This window comes from Betta splendens, chromosome 7 (assembly GCF_900634795.4).
Source record: "Betta splendens chromosome 7, fBetSpl5.4, whole genome shotgun sequence".
Taxonomy (NCBI): domain Eukaryota; kingdom Metazoa; phylum Chordata; class Actinopteri; order Anabantiformes; family Osphronemidae; genus Betta; species Betta splendens.
In genome coordinates, this window is record NC_040887.2 from 8,674,604 (window position 1) to 8,695,950 (window position 21,347).

Here is a 21,347-nt window from a genome sequence, read left to right on the forward strand (position 1 = left end):
AACGCAAACAAATCTTTAGAGAAAAGCCCGCGTTGCCCCGGTTTGCGTGTGTGTGTGTGTGTGTGTGTGTGCGTGTGTGTGTGTGTGCGTCCTCGAGCCGATTTCCAGTGACGTCACGTTATAGAGGATTAAGACGGCGACAGATGTACTACAACTAGCTGCCTTTGGCTGCCATTGTGCTTGATTTAATTCACGCAAGTCAAAATGAGACTGCGGGCTTATTATTGAGGCTTCGTACCAAATAAAACACAAGAAGGTTAATGGTAAAAGCCGTCTGATTTACGGCGAGGAACGGGACGAGGAACGCGCGGGGAACCACTACGAGCACGGCCGCTGCTGCAGGGATGACAGCACTGGAGGTGTTTTCCCCTCTCAGACTTTTCGTTTCAGTAAGACTCCGTTTTCACGCCGGTTCCCCCTCGACTCCTTCACCAGCAGGAAGTGTGGAAAGCAGTTCTGCAGGATTAAACACCAATTAACACCCACATGCACACACGGCACCAACTGCGAGGTGTGTTATCGTTGCATTAATTAGGTCATTACCCTTAAAGAGATATTTATACCCGGATATATTAAAATGATGGTTGATGTATGGGTGTTATGCTGAGACATGAGGAGGGACTTACAGGGGACAGCACGCAGGTAGAGGTTCTCTCGGATGACCTGCTGGAGCTGACTGTCCACGGAGCCGGGTGTGAAGCACTTACTCAGGTACAACCTGAGATCCTTGCACAATGTGCAGCCTGAGGGAAGGGCACAGAAACAAATATGGCAGGAGGAGGTGTAAGCAGAAACACACACACACACACACACACACACACACACACACACACTGAAGTAAAACAGCTTAGTAAGCATCCACAGTCTGATGTTGTGTATTTACTACAGTTATTTTTAGTATTTAGATTTACTTCTGCCCGTCATGATTTAACGCTACAGCTTTATGACCCCGGAGTTCCATTCACACGCGCTGATCTCTCCAGATTATATATCACCGCGCACATGGATCTGCGGCATAAAATGCGTTTCCTGCGTACTTCATGCATACATAATAAGCGGCTGAAGTTAATAGCTGCAGACAAAACAGGCGCGGCTGTCGCCGGCGAGGCTTAGCTGATCACCCGGACTCGCTTTTCTCTCCCTGATCTCTTAATATCATCTTAAGTGCTTCACGGCCGCTGATGACAGGCCACTTGCTGTTGCGGATCGGCTGAGCGCATCTCCAGCTCGTCGCTCCGACGGACGACCCCTCCGCTGGTGCTGTCTCCACCTATGACTATTACAGTAGCAGAGTGAATTGGCCTCGTGGTATTATTATAAAAAAAATAAAACACCACAGCTTTATTATGTGTGCAGTCGACTGCGCACACGTGTGATTGGCCACATATGGCGGCTGCCTATAAAGGGAAATGAATCTAACCGGCTGAGTTATGAAACAGCTGCCATTTTATTTGTCTGCTGAAGAACAAAATCCAGGCTCAAAGCATCAGGTCGCTGAAAAGGGAAGCAGTCAGACGTCTGATGGATTAATCATATCACCACACTTTGTTTAGTCCACAGAGCACATGCTTTGGTGTTAAAACCTCTATAACCTGCTGTCTCGCCTGCATCCTGCGTTTGAGGGCTGGAGCGGAGGGACAGCGGCAGTGGGAGGAGCTGGAGTCGTCGGGCGCAGCATCCGCGTGCGTCGGCTCATCCGTCACTGCCTGCGCCACATGCAGCCGCGCTGCCCACGGAGGACCGGGCGAACTGCTAAACTGATAATGGATCTATCTGCGGCAGGAGGACCAGACGCAAAGGTCCCCATTTAGGCCCGGCGTGTCTAAATCAGCTATCAATCTAACAAGCAAGGCCACTGAGTCCCAGTCAGGTGACAGTCAAGTGAGATATTGCTCTTTTCAAAGCCAATCAAACACATGCACCTCCGCATCTCCCCGTCCCACACATCAAGGCCTCTGGCGGCTGACGGACAGCTATATTGCCGCGGTGCTGTCATGTGTCACGAGCAATTCTGACCTCGTGCTCAGATATTGACCGATCGCCTTGACATATCCAGACTAATTGATGAGTGCAAATCAGCAGCAGAACGCCACGGGCTGCACGTTCGGGTTCGGGGGAATCAGGGGAGCGGTTGCTGAGCAAGAACATCGTGGGTGACAGCTCGCTGGCTGTTCGGGGCGAAGAGCAAGTGAGATGGGGCGCGACGTAAACAGCGAGTTCATCATGCATGATTACGGGCGATGTGTTTTACAGATGAAGCACAGACGTGCCTGAGTCGTACCTGGGGACACTGTTTTGATGCGAATGGGATGGGGGCAGGAGTTGAGGACCCCGCGGACATCTCCTAGCGTCATCCCTAAAACCGGCGTCCCCCCGATTTCCAGGATGACGTCGCCCACGCTGATCCCGCCCCCTGGGGCCGACGTGACGAACGGGAACTCCCCATAGTCGGCTCCCCCGCCGACGGCGATGCCCGGCTCCCCCGACGAACCCAGCAAGGGGACGAAGCTGTCCTGCACCCTGGAGCGCCAGTGCAGCTTCTTCACTGCCGACTTAGACATGGCGAAGGAGCTGGAGAGAAGGAAACAGGAAAGGTTGGAGGATGAATGGACGTGGGTGAAGATATTGTGGCTGTTTTGCCATTTAACCCTTGTCAGTGGTGAAGGTCTAAAGTCTGGGGAGCCGCGGTGTTTCACATCACATTTCATAAAATCCATGAATAATTCCAGCTCGTTCGTAGGTTATGATGTCTTTCCCAGCGGACGTCAGGACAAACGCAGCACGGGAACTCTGGCTTTGTTTAATGCAAACACAATAAAGCGGCGCTCGCGGCTCCGACCGTAGGAAACGCGCAGCCGTCACTGTGCTGATGCAGCGCTTGTGTTTTCATGTAAACGCGCAGCACAGGGGTCGGCGCACACGGCAGCACATCGTCAGACACGTGGGAAAGTCATTCAGTGAATCATAAGAAGTCTGAAGGGCGGAAAGAAAATTTTCATCCTGGTTTCCTGCATTTTGCAACAGACTAATTACAGAAAGGTGGAAGGGCCTCGGGCGGGACTCTATGTGTTCTGGCGAGCAGCTGTGCATGTGCGGGGCTCAGGATGCAGCTGACATGGCGGGGATCCGTTTGAGGGGTCCGTGATGTGACAGCCGTGGTGTCCAGAGAGAGCGGACGACGTTCACCGTCACCTTGACACAAAGACAGCTGAAACATAGACGGGGATAAAAACCACGCAAACACGAGCAACGCGTTGACAGCGTGAAAGCGCCGCCTCCTGTATGTTTTTACAGACTGCATTTGACAGCAAGTCAAGGATCATTTATAAGTTTGTGTGCAGTTTCCATATTCTCCAGGTTCTCCAGGCTTCATCTCAAAGTCCAAAGACTTGATGTTTGGCTAACTGATGATTAGCTAATAGCTCGGTGACAGCCGGGACTGAATCCTGCAGCTCCACAATGCTTAACAACAAAAGCAGTTAGGATAATGGAGGAACGGATAATCCCATGTAAAACTGTTAGACTTTACTTTACCTGATCACATGCAAGAATAAACCGTACAGTAAACGAGCTGGACGGCTTCGTTTACCTGGACAGAGGCCAGCCATTTCCAGTCTGTACTGTCCTGTGGCAATTACAATAAGATAATTACTGATCCTCAGCTCCATTGTTGTGAGGAGATTAGCAATTACACTTAAACAAGTTTCTATCCTCTTAAGTGACAGGGATGGCCCTCTGTGGGGTGAGGACAATGCACTCAGGGCTTCCCTCAGTGGAGCACCGAGCTCAGACTAGTGAAGCCCTGATGCACTAATGAGACAGCTTCAGACAGACTGGATAGAAGTAATCCCTTCCACTCGACTGGTCATTCAATGATCTGACTGAGATTCACTTTTTTCCAACTGCTCGGCTAAACAAGCCGGGTCCCGAGTGCACAGAGATGCAGAAATGAAGGGGAGGAAAGCAGGAAGAGGCTATCAATACTAAAATATGATGAAAATCAAAAGTGTGCTTCTAAATGTGTGTTCTAGGACCAAAAGCTGTCGTACACTGTGGCCTCGGGTTGGAACAGGACTCACTGATTCGACCTTGCAGGACTTCGGTTAGGGCGCTGTGACTCAGAGTTTGGGATACGGATGAGCTTGTTGCCATAGCGTCTAAGCCTACGGCGCTCACTGTTGTTCTATTACATTTGAATAAAACACGATCAAACAGGCCGCCCTGTTTATGCCGGCACGTTTCATCCCGCAATTATGCTCATCACCATGCCAAGCTCCCAGGTCGACCTCACTGTGAAGCCTTCTGTAGGAACAACGTCATACTGCTGCCCCAAACCCGTCCGTCCATCCATCCATCCATCCATCCATCCATCCATCCATCCATCCATCCATCCATCCATCCATCCATCCATCCATCCATCCATCCGAGCAGTAATGATTACAGAATAAAACTAAAACAACTGCTAGGTTTGTACTATTGTCTCATGCTGCACTAGCATTGTATGTCCGCATTATGCGCTTGGAGGCATAGTGTGCTGCCCGAGCTGTGGCCGTTGTCCTGACCTCCTGTGTCTGATGGCGGTTTAATGAGCCACAGCCTGTCAGGTCCGCTGAAGCTTGGACTTGTCCCGCCGCAGACACACACCCCGACGCCGTCTCGCTCTCGCGTTGCTGTGGATGCTGCAGTCTGGACCCGCACACACATCTGTGTCCGTCGAAAACACTGGCTGCGCCGCATGTGACAAAGGGGTTTCGTTATATCAGGCAATTGTGAAATTCAGTGTAAAAGAGACGTTCTATTAATAGATACGTATACTGTACAACAAAATTAGAGTCTTTTAAGCGGCCAGGGTTTATGACTATAGGTGACGATGATGTGACAGTAATGTGAAACCACTTCTATCAGCTTTTGCTGTATGTGCTCAGCATTATAGAGATGCATCAGCAAGCTCACTCGCTTACCATGACAACGCCAACATGCTGATGAGTACCAGGTATCACATTTACTGCCCTCACAGTCTCAGTTAGCATGTTGACAGCTAGGCATTAATGAAAAGATCAGAACCACATAATTGATCATAAGAGGAACATGAAGATCTGAACAAAATGTCACCTATCCTAAAATGATGTGGCACCAAAATAAAGGTCATTCAAATTGGTATGCACCATCCATGAACCATGAATGTCTATACATCATGTCATACAGTGACGTCATAGCTTAAGCTACACACCAACTTCACCCAGAGAGTGATACCCGGAGAGGAGGACACAGAACGGAATCAATGGCATCTAAGTGTATAAAGGATGCTCTGTCAAGATTTGTGACCTTCAGGTCAGGAAAGAGCTGACCAGTAGATATCCTGTTTCACTGACTTCCTCTTAACGGTGACCTGCTCAGGATCTCTTCAGTTTGCAGCCTCGGCCTTGCAGTGTAATTTCAAACCACAGCAATCTGTCAATGGAAAAACACAGATCCTCTTGACTTGGAGGCTATTCTTAGTGCGTTTCAGTTATTACCGCATCGCATCTGTTTATTCAAAAAGCATACGCTCCAGGCTAGTATGATGAGATACCGTATAAACAGCTGCATCGCACGTGCTCTGCTTGAAATATTTCTTTTTGACCTGAATCGCATTGTGTTGCTTAAATCCAGAGAACATTCAACCATGGTAATTCATTTTCCCACTAAATATTCTACAAACTGTGATGGATTATCTTATCTTATCTTATAACAAACTTTACATCCCAGCTTCTTCACTGTAATTAGACCTTATGGCACAGAAGTGCTAATGCTAAATTTGCTGGTCCCGTGCAATTAAATTCTTCCCAGTGATTAGAGAGTCGGAGCCATTTTACCCCTGGCAGATCATAGTGATGGGTGAAATATCCTTATTGCGGGACAAATTAACTAAGCGGTTATTTCAGGTTGGTTCTCGAGGGTGTTCATTTATTAAAGTTACACAGATGAGCTTTGCCATGGTGCTCAATAATTCAAAGTCAATTTGAAGCGGCGCATCAAGGGCAGGAGGGAATAGCACTTGACACCAGGCTGGAGAGTGTTTTGAAGGACAGAGGACGCAGCATCAATTAAGACGAGTGAATATCTGGAATGGGAAAACAAGTTGTCTTAACAGCTTTGGGTTGGAGGTGCCCTCACGTCACGCCTCACACTTAAAAAAAACATTTTACAAGTCAAACACAGCTCACACAGCGGAACTCTGACTATGTGAACATCCTGTCTAGCATGAGGGATGTGACCGCATCCCCATCACTGCCGTCTGTCAACTAGTGCATCAGTCTTTGACATAAATGGTTTGTTAAACTTCTGTAAAGACAACAAACTTTCAACACGACCTGCTTTTACTACAATACTGCTGTAATCTTACTCTGACGTGCTGAGTGTCAGACGTGGGGCTACTGTACGCTCGGCCTGCTGCCTGCGCTCTGTTTTCCCTCTAAATGAGTCCTGCCATAATGAAATTAGCCTGGTCAATTAGCTCAGCTAGACTGCTCTATGAATTTATGTAAGTGGGTTTGGTATTTTACGCATGCTCGCTGAAAGGTCAAGACAGTGAGCGGTTGTCTCTTCAAAATGTGAATTTTGGTGAATATTGATGGACTGACGTTGTGTTTTGTCAGCTAGAATGTGACCAGCATGTCTAATGGCTCCGTTTGGTCCCGTTGCAAACACACACGCGCACACAGAAACAATGGAAAGGACTCAAGGTTATTTATAAGTCTGCATAAACCAGGCCAAAGTCTGTGGGACTGATAATTACATAATATGCTTCTTACTGACCAACTGGACAACTATTACTAACAATTAGTAAAAGCAAAGCTCTCTGTTTTGTCAATCTTTGATAACTTAATAATTATCTACCATCTGAAATGTGATGAAATGTGAGAAATTAAACATAAATATATAGATTTAAACATAAATCAAATCACATTGAATTTTTTCATAATTGTTTTTCAGTTTAGTAACAATTACCTTAAATTACCTATTAAAGTGACTCAGGTGTAAAAAGGCTAAAGAAAAAACTGCAGCTATTTGGGAATTCTCACTATATAAATGTCTATTAATAATTTAATATCAAGGCATCCCACCTATTTGCCTGCTAATGGATTAAATGATTATTTTAATAATTGCTTCAACACTGAATAGCTGTCAAACAGATGCTTAATGTTGCCACCCTGAGCTCATGATGGTTCGTTTTTGGACATCTGCGTTGACCTTCCAGTTGCAGTAGAGGCACAATGTTGAAGACGCAGGGAGAACAACCGGCCCAACCATCAAACACAAGCTCACGCCTTCACTGTAGCTCGTAGTTGCAGTGAAGTGGACTCGTAGTGAAGCACACTGCTCCTAATCTTACAGCATCCTCCCATGGGTGGCGTTCGAGGTCAGCCAAGTAAAGCATCTTAAATAACCCGTGACCTTTGACTTATCCTAACTAATAGACTGCTGGAATGACATGCAGACGGAAAATGCACAGGAGCATCGTCCCGTCTCCAGCTTCGCCCTCTTATCAGACATCTGTGCCCTGACCTCCTCTGGCCGCGCATTCACACCAAACCGTGCGAGCGACATGGGGTGAACTAAAGCTCCCTGACGCTCACGCTCGCTTTTAAATCTAGGGCACGGGAGAGCGCGACACAAAACAGACAGCAGCGTCAGATTTAAAAATAAAAGATTAAATGCTTGTCAGTTGAAAAAAAAACTAAATATCTCCCTCTGTCATGCGCACGCACGGAAACTTCACAAACTCAAGATGAAGTCAATATATTAAAAAGCTCAAAAGATTATATGGGATGAAAGGCACATTCAGGATTCTCAGATGACCATCAATGAATACAAAATCTATTTTTATTAAAGCTGCTTGTTGTGTTGACAGCAAACAAAGATTAAAACATTGTTGAGCGCAGTCGCACACAGCAACGAGAACGCCAGCCCATGAAGGTACCTGTGGCAAAATGGCGTCTCTAACATCACCGGGTGAGAGTCGAGGCGGGGGGCTGTGTGTGTGTGTGTGTGTGTGTGTGTGTGTGTGTGTGTGTGTGTGCGAGCTGCATGTTGTTCGCTGTGGCAACAGGTCGGCTTTCTCAGTCTGCCAGGATACATTACACCCCGCGCTGTGATCAGAGATGAGCTCCCATCAGGAAGGGAGAGTTTAATTAAACAGAGCCGATCAGCTCCTCTCTGCTATGATGACGGATAAGACGGACTAGAAATAGCAACGAAGGGAGAAAATTAGGAAAATTAGAAGTAGATAATAAGGAAAATGAAGCTGGTCCCAGACTTGAAGGAAAGTTACATACAACAGTAGCATCAACACAGAATGAAGCACAGCCACTGTATGAAGGAAGGTTTGAAATCACAATAACGGAGTTAATTACTCATAAGCACGTTAATGAGCATTTCTTTGAGGTCACACATCGGTAACCCAAGCAGGCCTCCAGCCTCCGAGTGCAAGTGTGTGAATGTGCCAGTGTGTGTGTGTGTGTGGAAAACAGAGATAGTGCTGATTCAGGAGGGATAGATGAAGGTGACCCTTGCCTGCTCCTGCTGCCTGTCTCACCACCTGATATTGATCCCAGTTGCACAACTCAAATCTGACTCAAGGATACACAGATTTACTGCCTCCGCGACATCTCAAATAAGGGACTGTGCAGATTGTAACTCCACACATTCTCATCGATTAGCTATTGATTTGCTCCCTATACATTAAGCGGTGACCAAACCGCTTATCAGTGGTTTATATAATGCAGAATAACTTATATACTGCATTCTAGACGAGCACACGAGCAACATTTCCAGCAAGAGGGTGTTGTTACTGTTGTTGCTGGAATTTCATGTGAGACACAACGTGAACTGTTGAGAACTAAGAATAGAGCAGGCTACAGCGGCGGAATCCAAATGAACTGGCTGGGAGCAAAGGTTTTGGACCACAGATGGGAGAATGTGCCTGCGTATCCCTGCCCTGTCAAGGGTAAGCAGCCTCGCGCCCACACACACACACACACACACACACACACACACACACACACACACACACACACACACACAGTCACACATGCAGACTTTGTTTTCACCACACCTTATAACAGCAGCATGAATATGCATGATGCCGAAGGACACAGGAGGTACATAATTAGACAATCAAGCAAGTCCCAGTTGACATGCGGTACTATGACAGACGAGGAAATGCACCTCGCTTCATCCTCCCCTCTCGTTAGCAGCAAAAGCAGAGTCATGTTCCTACATCAACATGCATTTCCACTTAGAGGCAGTCCAACATCAGGCTGGGAACTAGAATGGAGAGTAAGACCCAAAATTAAAGCAAAACACTGTACTCAAAGTGCAGAACGAGGGCTGGTCGCGTGGACTGATAGACACGTTGAGGAGTGTATGAGCCAGAGAGGCATCAGAGCATGTGCGGACGGTCGGACGCCACATGTCTCTGCTTCTCTTCCAACAAATTAATGATTCGTAACAACAGCATAACCTTGACTGCTCTCCAAGCACAGAGCAGCGCACGCTGTGAAGTCAGGGTCACACATCCATCACTTCCAAACAAGCGCCGTGTGTCGCGTAGGGACCCACCCTGCACAAACAAACAAGCGACGTGGCGCTCGGAGCCAGGGGGCATTCCTGCACACATGCATGAACACACACACACACACAAACACACACACACACACACACACACACACACACACACACACACACACACACACACACACACACACACACACACCTGGCTCTGAGCTGCACTTTTCGCAAGTGTGTTTCTCATCGCAAAAAGAAACACAGGTGCGGTGCGGTTGCGTTCCATTAGGACCTCGGGAGCAATTAAAAAGGTCTTCACAAACTTTCAGAGTTATACACACAGAAACACAGCGGATCACCTGCTGTCAGTGGAAGTGAAGCTCATCTGTCAAAATGACACTCTCATCCCTAAGATCTGCCACCATCATCAAAACCTCACATTGTTCACTCTCTTACAGACACGCTGATTAGTTTACATGCACACACTCACACTTTCACCCTTTCTCTCTCTCTCTCTCTCTCCCTCTCTCTCTCTCTCTCTCTTCCTCCCTCAGACACACACAAACAACACATTCTCAGATTTCTGGCATTTAGGCAAAATACTGACCTGCCTTGGCGCTGACACACACACATTCTTTTCAAGCAGTTCAGCCTTTCAAAGAGGATCCGTTTGAACGCGTCTATATACATTGACCCGACTGAGGTTAAATAACAACCCTAGACTGGAATAAATACGACTTGGTTGGTTAAAAAAAAACGCCACAATGGTATTATGGTAAAAACAGTGTGGCAATGCGGTGGTGAGTAGATGGTAAACCACGGGATCCCAGAGGAAGTCAGAGACGATGTGCGCGGCTGACGGGATATTTGGACACTAGTGATGCTGCGAGCTGTGGTGATCTTGTAGAGAGAGAGAGAGAGAGAGAGAGAGAGAGAGAGAGGAGCGAGCAGAGGGGAGCGAGTGAGGGAAAATACACACAGACACATGCACACAGACTATCGGGCAAATCTGACATCGGCCGGTTATAAATTCAGCAGCTGCTGCACTGCTACAGGCAATAAACCATAGAAGATGGAAACGCGTCGTGTCCAAAACGAACTGATTTAACTTACACAGCCAAGTAATCGCCTACTGAATAATAAGTACTGGACTTCGATTTTGACTGAGAAGTGATTCTTACCTTCATGTTCGCTTCCTCCTGGTCAAATCCTCGCTGCTGGCACTGCGCTCGGCCGATCCGGCAGATTAATTACTCAGATGCGGGTTTCGGTTGGTCCTGTTGGAGCAATCAACAAAAAGACAAACGTCGGTAATATCGATTTCACCGGGTGGAGGTGTCATTGAACGGCGGGCGCGGTGCTCTTAGTTGCCGAAGATTAGATTAGAGATACGGGCTTTGCTGCCCAGTAGGAAGTGTGGTGAGGGTCGCGCTGCTGCTCCTGAGAAACACCTTTGCGTAAAGCAAAAACGACGAAAGGTTAATGCACACGTTTATCTGGGGAAGTTGGAGAGCACTGAGGGGAGGGAGTATAAAGAGTTAAAAGTACCGCCCCTTATTATTCCTGCCCTCTCTGTACCTGCAGCACCAGCATCACTGTTCACAGTTACGACCTAAAGGCGTGAAGTCCTGGTCAGTATTGCCAGTGCTTATTTATGCACATGTTACAACGTAGAATAATACAACGCTTTTAGCTGCAGAAACAAATTAGACAAATTTTCCCAATGAAGCAAATATATTGATATTATTAAACTATCTGCCCGCAAACGCCAATCATTGTTGTTTTTTCAAAACATAAAAAATAATTCATTATTAATAATTATCATATTAGATAAAATGCATTTAGCTAAAACCAGAACGTAAAACGTTGCTACTTAAATTGAGAGACGTTTTGTAACTACTGTAAAATTAAAAAAAATAAACTAGGATGTTTTACTTGTTGTATGTACGTACTGTTTTTGCAACGTATCATTTGAAACGTGCTTCGCCACAACAACCTACATCTTTCTCAAGTCTACTCTGTGATGAGGAAAACTGCGCCTTTAAATCTGTCGCCTGACGGGAATTGTGGTCGTTTGTGGTTCAGACACCAGCAAAAGCAACGTAATAAAACTACAACTACCAGAATGTTTTTCTCGCAGTTACTTCGCCACAAACAATAATGGCGTCGCACGAAGATGCAGGTTTTTCGAAGTCTGCTACATCTGAGGATCAGGGGGAAAGAAAACCACCAGTGTCATTTGGTTTTACTAAAACAGTTAGCAAATTTAAACCGTCTAGTAACGACTCTGCGGCTAATAAGGATGACAAAGATTACTTGACCGGAATTCATGGGAATGAATTGCAGAGGTGCGGTTCGAATGCTAATGCTAGCTAGTTTACTGCTAATCCTACGTTAATCTTACGTTTCTGTGCTAGCTACTGACTAGTAACTGTTAGCAAATGTAAAATGTGTATTTCACTTTTCTTGACTAAATAGGTTTTTCTTCCCAATCCAACAGTTCAAAACCGTCAGAGAAGCCCAAAGAGCTGATCATCCCTCTCATCCAGAAGAACCGCTGGTTCAAAGCGGACCGAACGAGCCAGGTCGAGAACAGCGTAGGTAAAACACAAGAAACGACCCAGACGACCCACGATAGTGACTCTATGGTATCCCAGGCTGTCAAAGAACTCATCGAAGGTGTGTGAGCGTATCTATTGTACGTTTTGGTGACCAAACATGACAGTTATTGTTTTGTATTTATAGACTTTACCTCATGTTTGTAGATTCACGGAGGCAACTGGAGCAGTGGCAGAATGGTCCGCAACCAGAAAGTAACCTGAACCTCAGCATCCCTTTGTTGATGCAAAACAAAGTGCCCGAAGGCTTCGAGGATGGAGAGCACATAAAGGTGGATCTACGACCTGAATCTGTAAGTGTGAATTTAAAAGCAGGAGCTTGTTTTCTCTATGCACTAGGGTTCACAGAAAGGAACATTACTGATTTCACATTAAGACAAAGTGTTAAACACTTAATTAAAAATATATAACTCATTTATTTAGAAAGGCTTAGTATAAAAGTTGGCAGCATTGGACCATTTTGTTTGGTGTGTCTTTGCTGTTCAATGACGTCAGCATCTTTCCAACAGGATCTTTAGACTGAAACTACTTTGAGAAAGTCAGTCAAAATGTTCACGGTTTAATTTCATTATTAGGAACACTAAAGAAGACAGTCAAGTCATAGAAAATACTCCCATACAAGAGCTCCATTTCGGGGTAAATAATTATATTAGATCAACAGTCTGAATTAGAATTCTGAAGTACATAGTTTTGTCAAAACAATTTTAGATGACCGTGAGTTATTTTAATGCGCATAAGAAATACTTGACAAAGCTTGAATGAAATGTAAGTTTGATTATGCTCATTAGTTCTTATTGTCATCTGACTAGAACAGTCCTGTGTTCACATGCATGTATAGGTTCAGATCACAGTGTCGGTACAGTGAGTCTTTTGTGTTAGACAGGCGTCAACATTCTTCCCAGAGACATGCAGGCAGCCAATCGCATCTGTGTGTTTCTTTTCATATGACCTCACTTGCCTTGTCACTGTCATTCCATATCTGCTCTCAGTCACTATAGAAGTGACTGTCAGAACATGCGAGTCAGGGAAAACTTGCTCACTGTGGCCCAGAGCTCATTTTAATATAGTCTATGCTGCGAGAGGGAGCTCCTAGCTCCCCTCAGAGAGTAGCCTTCAGTACAGAGAGAGAGCGAGAAAGATGAGCGAGATCACTTCTCTGAGGAGATCCGTTGCCTGATGGTTTTAGTTTGCTTGTCTTGAATCTGATAGCCTGAAGCCATAAGGCTGAGTAAGACCTAAATCACAAACTGCCTCCCTCTGTCATTTGCTTCAAACTATTTGAAACTCAGAGATTACATAAACCCTTTAATAAGCTCAAATGCACATGTTTACTGCACACTGTAGTTTGTGTTTCTGTGGAAGTTTGAGCATTTTATGTACATCTCTGGATTCTCACCTACCTCATGTAACTGTATGCGTTTGTTAGTCAACAGAGGCAGATTATGAAAATGTTCCTGTTGAGGCTTATGGACTCGCCATGCTGAAGGGGATGGGATGGAAGAAAGGTGAAGGCATTGGACGCACCTTTAAACAGTATGTACCGGCTTACCATAATTCCTTCTAATTTAACAATTATGACATTATGCTAAATCTTTAGTGTTTTTTCCTATCAGTCTCCAAAGAAAAAAGCATGAGAATTCTGTTGCTGAGTCAAAAAACCTTAAATATTAGAAAAAGTTCAATTGAATTATTGATCAAAACATGTTACATGAACCTTTTTATTGTGACAATTCACATTACATCTAGTAAATATTGTGACTTTAAATTACAACAGAAATCGTCTTAACTTGCAGCAACTTCACTAAATATATTTTTAAAAAATCATTGAAGTAATTTAATGTTCTAATCAGGTTATTGAACTGAATATTGATTTTCTATACTGTGCTACTGACTTTGTTGTTACAGTTAGTGGAATTTAAATGTTTTTGAACATTAATCTATATATTAAAGACTAGCAATTTTCATTGTGCATTAATACATGTAGTGTTCTCCTTTTTCGATTAGGAGACGCATTTAATCTTGCAGAACATTTGTTCTGTAGAACGTCCTGCGCGTTTAAATGTCTTCATATTGATTAACACTGTTACTTCCTGTCTCACAGAGATGTAAAGCCAATAGAACATCAGCTCCGTCCAAAAGGTTTAGGTTTGGGAGCTGATCGTTCAGCAATAAAGGACCTAGAGCCCAGCAAACATAAGCGTCCCCCCAAGCCAGGAGACGAGCGAGAGAAGGAGGAGGAACTGGTGATGGGTCCTGGCGGCTGTGTGCTGGTGGAGTCGGGGGCACATAAAGAGCTGTATGGCAAGGTAAACATCTGTTGACCATCTATGACAAGTACCTCTTAAATATTGTGCTAACTTTCACATGTGTTACAGATTGAAGGTGTTGACCCAGACAATGCTCGAGTCATGGTGAAGCTGGCTATTGGTGGAAAGACGGTGACAATCAGTCAGTACGCGATTAAACTGGTTGGGCACAAGGAATATGAAAAGAACAGCAAAGACCTCAGTGAGTAACAATGAAATAAATGAAATGGAAAAGGCAAGCATTTATAGAAGAGATCCTAAAACCTAAGCAACCAACAAAAACTACTAAAATACAAATAATACAAAAACTTTAAAATGTTCATTCATGTTTTATTACATATTAACTTAAAAGCATCAAGAACAGTGATATGATAAAGGAATAGCACACAGAAAAAAAACAATAACGATTTTATAGCTATTTTAAAATGTTAACCTAACATTTGTACCCCTGTCTGAAATAACAAATCTGAAGCAAACAACTGTATAAAACTGAGTGAAGTAGTTGTTAAACAATGTACATTTTGAAAATCAATTATCATTAGCTTTGTAAGCAGGCTGCTTGTAATTCTACAGTGTCTGTTAAATTTATTTATTGACGTGCGTAACAAAGGTTTTCTTTTGCCTAGGTCGCCTCAGCAAGGCTCATAAAGACAAGGAAAGGGAGAAAGAAAAGGAGAAGGAGAGAGAGAAGGATCATCAGAGGAGGAAGGGGACAGAGAGTCAGAGCAACGGTGATGTGGCAAAATTCAAAGCTTCAGAAAGAGATGAGCGGAAAAGGAAGCACAGAGAATCAAGTCAAGACAGGTAGATTTTGCACTAAATCTCAGTCCAACAGTGTGCTTTGCATGTTGTTGACTTTTTGTTTTATATCTGATGAATTTATTACAGTGCACTTTCTCATTTCTAGAGAGAAGCCTCCAGTAAAAGAGGCGAGGCGACCACCAGCTCCCCCCTCTTGGCTCCAGAGAGACTTGAAAGTTCGCTTTATAGACAAAGCGTTTAAAGGTGGCAGATACTACAATTCAAAGGTACAAACAGATAATTGCATATTGCCAAAGCATTATTTCATGGTACACACTCATCTGTCAAAACTAACATGGCCTGCAGTACTTTAATAATTACATAAGTTGCATTTCAGTCATGGAGTATCTCTGGAAGTCACATGCATTTGATTTCTGCCAGATGCGAGTGGAGGATGTCCTGACACCGACAACCTGTGTCTGCCGAACTGAAGAGGGCAGAGTGTTGGACGGTGAGTCATCCCGACTCTGCAGCAGCATTTTCATTCTCTACTTTACTAATCCTGTAGTATATAGTATAGTATATGTATAGTATAACCAGCTATTTCTTTCTTTGGGGGCAGATGTGAAGCAGGTAATGCTGGAAACCATTGTCCCAAAAAGTGAATATGATTCTGTAATGGTTGTTCTGGGTGAATACAGGGGTCAGGTGAGCCAAAGATCATCTGGATCATAACATATAACACCTATAACATACACAGATCGGTTTGATTGTAATTTACTGTCATTTGTTTGCATAGATCGGTCGGATTCTCCAGCGGGACAAGATCAAGTGCAGAGCAATGGTTCAGCTCGACAGATATGAGGAGAAAGTGTTCGCACTGGATTATGACTCCATTTGTCACTATGTTGGAGCAACAGAGCACTAATTTGTGTCCTAATGCCAGTATTCCTTGTGCTTCTTTGTTATCCCATCAGACCCTAAAGGTTGTTCTTTTTGTAACAAAGTTTTAATGTATTGCAATTTTGTAATAAAATATTGAGAAAAAGTACAAAGAGTTATTTTTACTTCAGTGTTTAAATTTATTAGAAAATAATGTTTACTAACGGCCCTAAATGAGGATGTAGATCAACCTATAAAAACATATTTACAACTGTTTTACTTCTGACATAATCACACATTTCACAATGAAAAGCAAACTCAACAGATGTCAGACAGATGTTACTCCTTGGGGATTTGGTTTGCAGCATTAGCCCGAAGCACAGCTCCTGGACTCGGGTACGGCCTCTGCTGGAACAGAGGCCCAGCTGCTGTGGTGTCTGCCCCAGTCTTGGCTTCGTTGCGTTTGGGAAGGCCACTTGACCATGAGCCCCTGCAAAGATAAATGCTTGGTTTAATGAACTCAATTCCACAAATCTGCACTGATTGTGTACGAGTGCTGGCATATAATATCCTAATAGCTTTGCTTTTCTATTCTTGGGACTGATTTTAAGTAAGGCTAATGAATAAGTGTTTCAGTTTGTCATCTGTATGTTAGGTACAGTAATACATGGGTGAAATGACCCTTTAAAAGGACATCTGACCATTGGTACTGTACCTTGGGGCATCAGAATAAGCACTTGGATCCATGGGGTCCATCTCCTCATCTTTTCTCCCTGAAACAATATGTAACATAAGTCCACTTTAAAAAAAAAAAAAGAAACATCACTGAAAATGCATTAATACTGACTAACTGTTAGCTAACTGTAACTGTTACCTCTTTTGCTCTTGCCGTAAGGTGCTGTATCATCTCTCCTTGGCCGCCTCCTGTCTCTGTCCCTCCCGTCATCTCTGTCACGGTCTCTGTCACGGTCTCTTTCCCGGTCCCTGTCTCTGTCCCGCTCTCGCTCCCTGTCTGGCTTCTCAAATGGTCTCTCAGATCTTTCTTCACCCCCATCAGCTTAAAAAAAAATAAAAATATGAGCTTTGATCACAAAATGCAAAAAGTATTTCTGACATTTATTATTTATGAGTAATCTATATGGAGAATTGTTATTACATTTTTGTTTCTTGGCAGGTTTTGTTATCACTGTTGACGGGTCATTTGGGGAAAGCCAGGCCACCAAATCTGTCTCGACGTTCCAGTAATAGGGAAGACCACTAAGGATGAAGACAATACTGAACTATAAAACCAGAAACATGAACACGACAGTAGAGAAGCTAGGATTTCGTTTTTCTAAAAGCTTTGAACTTCAGTTTCACTGTACACACAAAAATGTTTTATTGGCTTTGGAATTCTAAAAACAAATAGGAAAACCGTCCTGCAGAAATCATGTTTACATACCAAGCGGGGTCAAATACTTTGTACCAGTTCGGTGGAAGGTTTTCTATTCTGGTGGCTTCATAATCTACATTGTTGTCATCGTAATCTTCAGCGATAATCTCCTCGTCTGCCTCTGAATAGAATGGAGGAAAAAATCATGCATAAGCATTTGTGAATGCACCTGGTCTATGATATGCAGTACGCATAAATCCAGGTCCACTACCTTGGTCTGATGGTTTAACGATCCCTCTCTTGGCCAAGCGGGCCAGCAGCGCCGGAGGTAAAGGCATTCTAAAACACAGAGGGAGAAACCTTCAGTAACAGTCCAACATTTTAACACCATCATCCATAAATCCATGTTTACCACTCAATTATCGGTGTTTTGCATGATTTACATGGTCACTTTTTACAAGTGCTGAAACGTTGGCTCGTCTTGCTGTGATACTCTTAGTCGCTCACTGTCTGTGACTTCACAGAAAAATAGACCATATGCATGAGAGTATAAGCTAAACCGTGTAGCAAACAACTGCACCGTCCATCAACACGAAACAAGGCAATCATCACTCCTGTTTGTGTAAAAGTTAACATCGATGCTCCTACACTCACAGTGCACGTTCCTATATAACCAACGAATGAAAAGAATTAGATTTTCACCTGTTTCTTTGGGAATATCGAATCCGATCGACCAGCAGGATGAGCCACACCAACAGCTCGCTCCGCGCACAGTGATGACGTAGCTCCGCTCGCTCGCTCGACAACAAACATGGAGGAATATGCCCGTGAACCTTGGTGAGCTTAGTTTTCTAACTTATATCTATCTACATGATTTTCGTCCGCATTTCAAACATTTCAAGTGAGACACGATGCCAAATTACATATCTGACGAAGTAATTAATTAAGTCGTTGCGTGGACAGAGGCGTTTTATGGATTAGCCGGGTATGTTGAAGCAGGGTCACAGATACAGTTTGTTTCTATTAAATACGATGAATGTAATATGGTGAAATTTGCCACTAGTTAAAATTGAAAAAATAGTCGACGTCGTATAAACAATAATTGAGATATGTACAATCAATTCTTACTATACATACTGTAAATATCCAACAGTTAATGTATACTTTTCACACTGTAATAAGTTATTGTTGGTTTTAGCTGTTTTAAGTTCAGATTTTCTGAGGTAATAAAGTACTAAAGTAATACTAATAATATTATTATAATATTATATTATTATATTTTTTATTATATATTATTATATTTTATTTTACATCATAATGATGTATTAGTACAGTGGTATTACATTATACAGTAAGTATGTATTGTTTTTATTTTAAATGCATTTTTTAATACAATAACAATAACAGTTATTATCTTTCCTTTTTGGGTTATTTTTCCATGTGTACCTAAATAAAACATTTTGATGATTCCTAAAGCTGTAAATAAGGCTAAACATGGTCATCCAATGTGAACAGGCAAAGAAAAAAACTATAAAATACATTTTAATCAAAGGTAATTTGTTGTTAATTACATTGGTAATAATTGTATTGATTTAGTAGTTAAGTTATGTAACTTTTTTTCAGCACTAATGCGACAGGTTAGACTTACAGTTGTAGCGTAGATTATCTCTCCTCATTGCATTGCTTCAGTCCCTGGAGAATAGTGGATGACTGCGGAGGAGCATTCACCATGGGGGCAATTGGAGGAGGGCTGTTCCAGGCAGTCAAGGGCTTCAGGAATGCTCCTGCAGTGAGTTACCAGTGTAGTTGGTTGTTCTCTGACTTTCATCAGGTTTTCAAAGCCTGAATTCAACTGTTCTCTAATGTTTCAGGGTGTCGGACAGAGACTGAGAGGCAGCGCAAATGCAGTGAAAGTAAGAGCTCCACAAATTGGAGGTGAGTGGGTTTAGATTTATAACACTGTAAACCAGATGGTGTTGGTTAACATTGGTTAACATTATGTTATCCATCTATAAAATGATTTATTTGATTTTCTTTGCCCAGATGCCTTTTACCTTTCTGAATTATTAAGAGTCATAGGATGACAGAAGGTTATTTTCTAAAACAAATGCTCCCAGGTTTGTCCTTGTGTTTTCACAGGCAGCTTTGCTGTGTGGGGTGGGCTCTTCTCCACCATTGACTGCGGCCTAGTTCGCCTCAGAGGAAAAGAAGACCCTTGGAACTCCATAACAAGTGGAGCACTGACGGGAGCCATTTTGGCATCACGTAGTAAGAGCACACCTACAGAGTCTTGACGTTACCACTGAACAGGGCTTCATCCTCCTGTATTACTGAGAACTTTGTTTTGATGAGCTTTGTGTTTTGCTCAAGGTGGACCATTGACAATGATGGGCTCTGCCATGATGGGGGGAATTTTACTCGCCCTCATTGAAGGTCTTGGGATCCTTCTTACCAGATACACAGCCCAGCAGTTTCAAAATCGTAAGATAAGCTTCCACTTAATGCATTTGAAGAACATTGAGTCTCGTGTGTTTCTGCAGTTTGTTGTGGAGCTAAGGAACGTAAAACTGTAGGGATGGTTGCTCAAATATACAAAATGTATATTTATTATTAATCTTAAAAGAAAAGGTCCTAAATTAGTAGCATATGTTTTATATTTTTGGTTCATAGCTGTTATGAGCTGTGTGTCTCATGTGTCTCAAGAATGTTAAAGGTTAACTGGTAAATTACTATTTTAACAAATGTATTACTTTCATCAATAAATTGGATAAACTTGACCAATTCACATCTGCTTTCTTTCTTTTTCTTCTCCAGCGGTTCCATTTGCAGATGATCCCAGTCAGCTTCCCCCAAAAGACGGGGGTCAGCAGCAGCAGGGGGCAAAGGGGCAGTTATAGTAGAGACTGTGGAAGCAGAAACAGAAACATTAGAAACTAGAAACATTACAGCAAGCATTATGACTTGGAGTTGGAGATACTGCTCCTTACTTTGGAGTTAAGTAGTTGCACTAAGTGTTTATACCTCAGGGAGAAGTTACTGTGATAAAACAAAAATATTTGTTTGTAAATAAGGATAACAGACAAAGTCATATTTGCACCTTGAACATTTCATGGATTATTTTCACTGTTTTGATGCTGCTATATAGATAAAAATGCATTTTTATTATTTAAATGTAAATATATAGTTTTGTGATTGTGTGGAAAATATGTATTAATAAATTTAATAATAAAGCAGCCAAAGATTTTACAATTGTATTTGGTAAATATTAAAGCTATACATTACAATAGTAAATGTGTGTGGTCGGAAGAAACAGTGGACTCTACAGCAAAATATTTGTTCAGTAACATTAGTATTATTATGTTTATATCCTTTGATACAGTCAATGCAAAGAGCAGCTTATGTTATTTTATATAAGTTCAGCAGAACCTCATTCCTTCCTCGGTTTGCAGTCTTTCCTCCCCTGGCAGCTTTTGTAACTCTGACTCTTGTTGGGTCTGAAGTTTACATTCAGGAATGCACAAGTTATGTTCATAGTACTGAAAATTAAAAAGAGAATATGAGTAAAGGGGGAATTATAGCTTGAACCATTTGGTGAGTTTGCTTAGTCTGCTGTTACGCAACCCTTGTCACTTTGATTGCTGCTTCATCCATCAAAGCAACTCAGCACTTTTCCACCTTTGTGTTTTCTTTAAACTGTAGCATGGTGCAAAGAGAGGGAGCAGCGTGAAGCAGTGTTGTGCTGTAAACTCTGGACATTAGGAAGAAAATGTTTAATTTATATTTTGTCGTATTATATATGTACTGTGGTAAAGCTGATAAAACCAATAAAGGCATCAAATGTTTGTGACTTGAATTTAATATCTTTCTCCTTCTGGGTTT

The 21,347-nt window shown here is 43.0% G+C and overlaps 4 protein-coding genes across 9 annotated transcripts in view; 2 read left to right on the forward strand and 2 right to left on the reverse strand.

The window, feature by feature from the left end:
- Positions 1-11,053, reverse strand: part of LOC114859072 (membrane-associated guanylate kinase, WW and PDZ domain-containing protein 2) — a 28,124-nt gene extending 17,071 nt beyond the window's left edge. For 4 of the 6 annotated variants that reach the window (XM_041071593.2, XM_041071595.2, XM_055510085.1 and 1 more), the window contains exons 1-3: positions 10,157-10,427; positions 2,282-2,571; positions 627-743 (exon numbers count right to left, since the gene is read on the reverse strand). In XM_041071593.2, coding sequence (XP_040927527.2) covers positions 627-743; positions 2,282-2,571; positions 10,157-10,239 — 490 coding nt within the window. In that variant the 5' untranslated portion in view covers positions 10,240-10,427. Of the gene's footprint in view, positions 1-626; positions 744-2,281; positions 2,572-4,562; positions 4,802-10,156; positions 10,428-10,730 lie in introns of those variants that run through there. The other 2 variants (XM_055510083.1, XM_055510084.1) reach the window with 2 other exon arrangements.
- Positions 11,054-11,687: 634 nt separating this feature from the next.
- Positions 11,688-16,269, forward strand: gpkow (G patch domain and KOW motifs). Its single transcript, XM_029155853.3, has 11 exons — positions 11,688-11,897; positions 12,050-12,228; positions 12,315-12,460; positions 13,594-13,700; positions 14,269-14,473; positions 14,543-14,675; positions 15,100-15,277; positions 15,381-15,501; positions 15,656-15,725; positions 15,837-15,922; positions 16,014-16,269. The coding sequence occupies exons 1-11, from the start codon at positions 11,710-11,712 to the stop codon at positions 16,140-16,142; spliced, it is 1,542 nt and encodes a 513-aa protein (XP_029011686.1). The 5' UTR covers positions 11,688-11,709; the 3' UTR covers positions 16,143-16,269.
- Positions 16,270-16,350: 81 nt separating this feature from the next.
- On the reverse strand, positions 16,351-18,574 carry pqbp1 (polyglutamine binding protein 1). Its single transcript, XM_029155858.3, has 7 exons — positions 18,171-18,574; positions 17,740-17,807; positions 17,538-17,649; positions 17,253-17,353; positions 16,971-17,153; positions 16,812-16,869; positions 16,351-16,586 (listed from the first exon to the last, which is right to left on the reverse strand). Exons 2-7 carry the CDS (start codon positions 17,804-17,806, stop codon positions 16,436-16,438), a joined length of 672 nt encoding a protein of 223 aa, XP_029011691.1. The 5' UTR covers position 17,807; positions 18,171-18,574; the 3' UTR covers positions 16,351-16,435.
- timm17b (translocase of inner mitochondrial membrane 17 homolog B (yeast)) lies at positions 18,187-21,321 on the forward strand. The gene is made up of 6 exons (XM_029155862.3): positions 18,187-18,305; positions 19,158-19,257; positions 19,340-19,403; positions 19,608-19,736; positions 19,839-19,949; positions 20,283-21,321. The coding sequence occupies exons 1-6, from the start codon at positions 18,280-18,282 to the stop codon at positions 20,363-20,365; spliced, it is 513 nt and encodes a 170-aa protein (XP_029011695.1). The 5' UTR covers positions 18,187-18,279; the 3' UTR covers positions 20,366-21,321.
- Positions 21,322-21,347: the final 26 nt, after the last annotated feature.

Bases quoted from the DNA above. Each gene is read 5' to 3' on its own strand.
- gpkow (XM_029155853.3), top strand. From the start codon at position 11,710: ATGGCGTCGCACGAAGATGCAGGTTTTTCGAAGTCTGCTACATCTGAG. The intron at 14,474-14,542 runs GTAAACATCTGT...CATGTGTTACAG, and splicing joins ATAAAGAGCTGTATGGCAAG to ATTGAAGGTGTTGACCCAGA. The intron at 15,726-15,836 runs GTGAGTCATCCC...CTTTGGGGGCAG, and splicing joins AGAGGGCAGAGTGTTGGACG to ATGTGAAGCAGGTAATGCTG.
- pqbp1 (XM_029155858.3), bottom strand. From the start codon at position 17,806: ATGCCTTTACCTCCGGCGCTGCTGGCCCGCTTGGCCAAGAGAGGGATC. The intron at 17,354-17,537 runs GTATGTAAACAT...CTTCATCCTTAG, and splicing joins AAAGTATTTGACCCCGCTTG to TGGTCTTCCCTATTACTGGA. The intron at 16,870-16,970 runs GTAACAGTTACA...ATATTGTTTCAG, and splicing joins TTACGGCAAGAGCAAAAGAG to GGAGAAAAGATGAGGAGATG.
- timm17b (XM_029155862.3), top strand. From the start codon at position 18,280: ATGGAGGAATATGCCCGTGAACCTTG. The intron at 18,306-19,157 runs GTGAGCTTAGTT...GCATTGCTTCAG, and splicing joins GAATATGCCCGTGAACCTTG to TCCCTGGAGAATAGTGGATG. The intron at 19,950-20,282 runs GTAAGATAAGCT...TTTCTTCTCCAG, and splicing joins AGCCCAGCAGTTTCAAAATC to CGGTTCCATTTGCAGATGAT.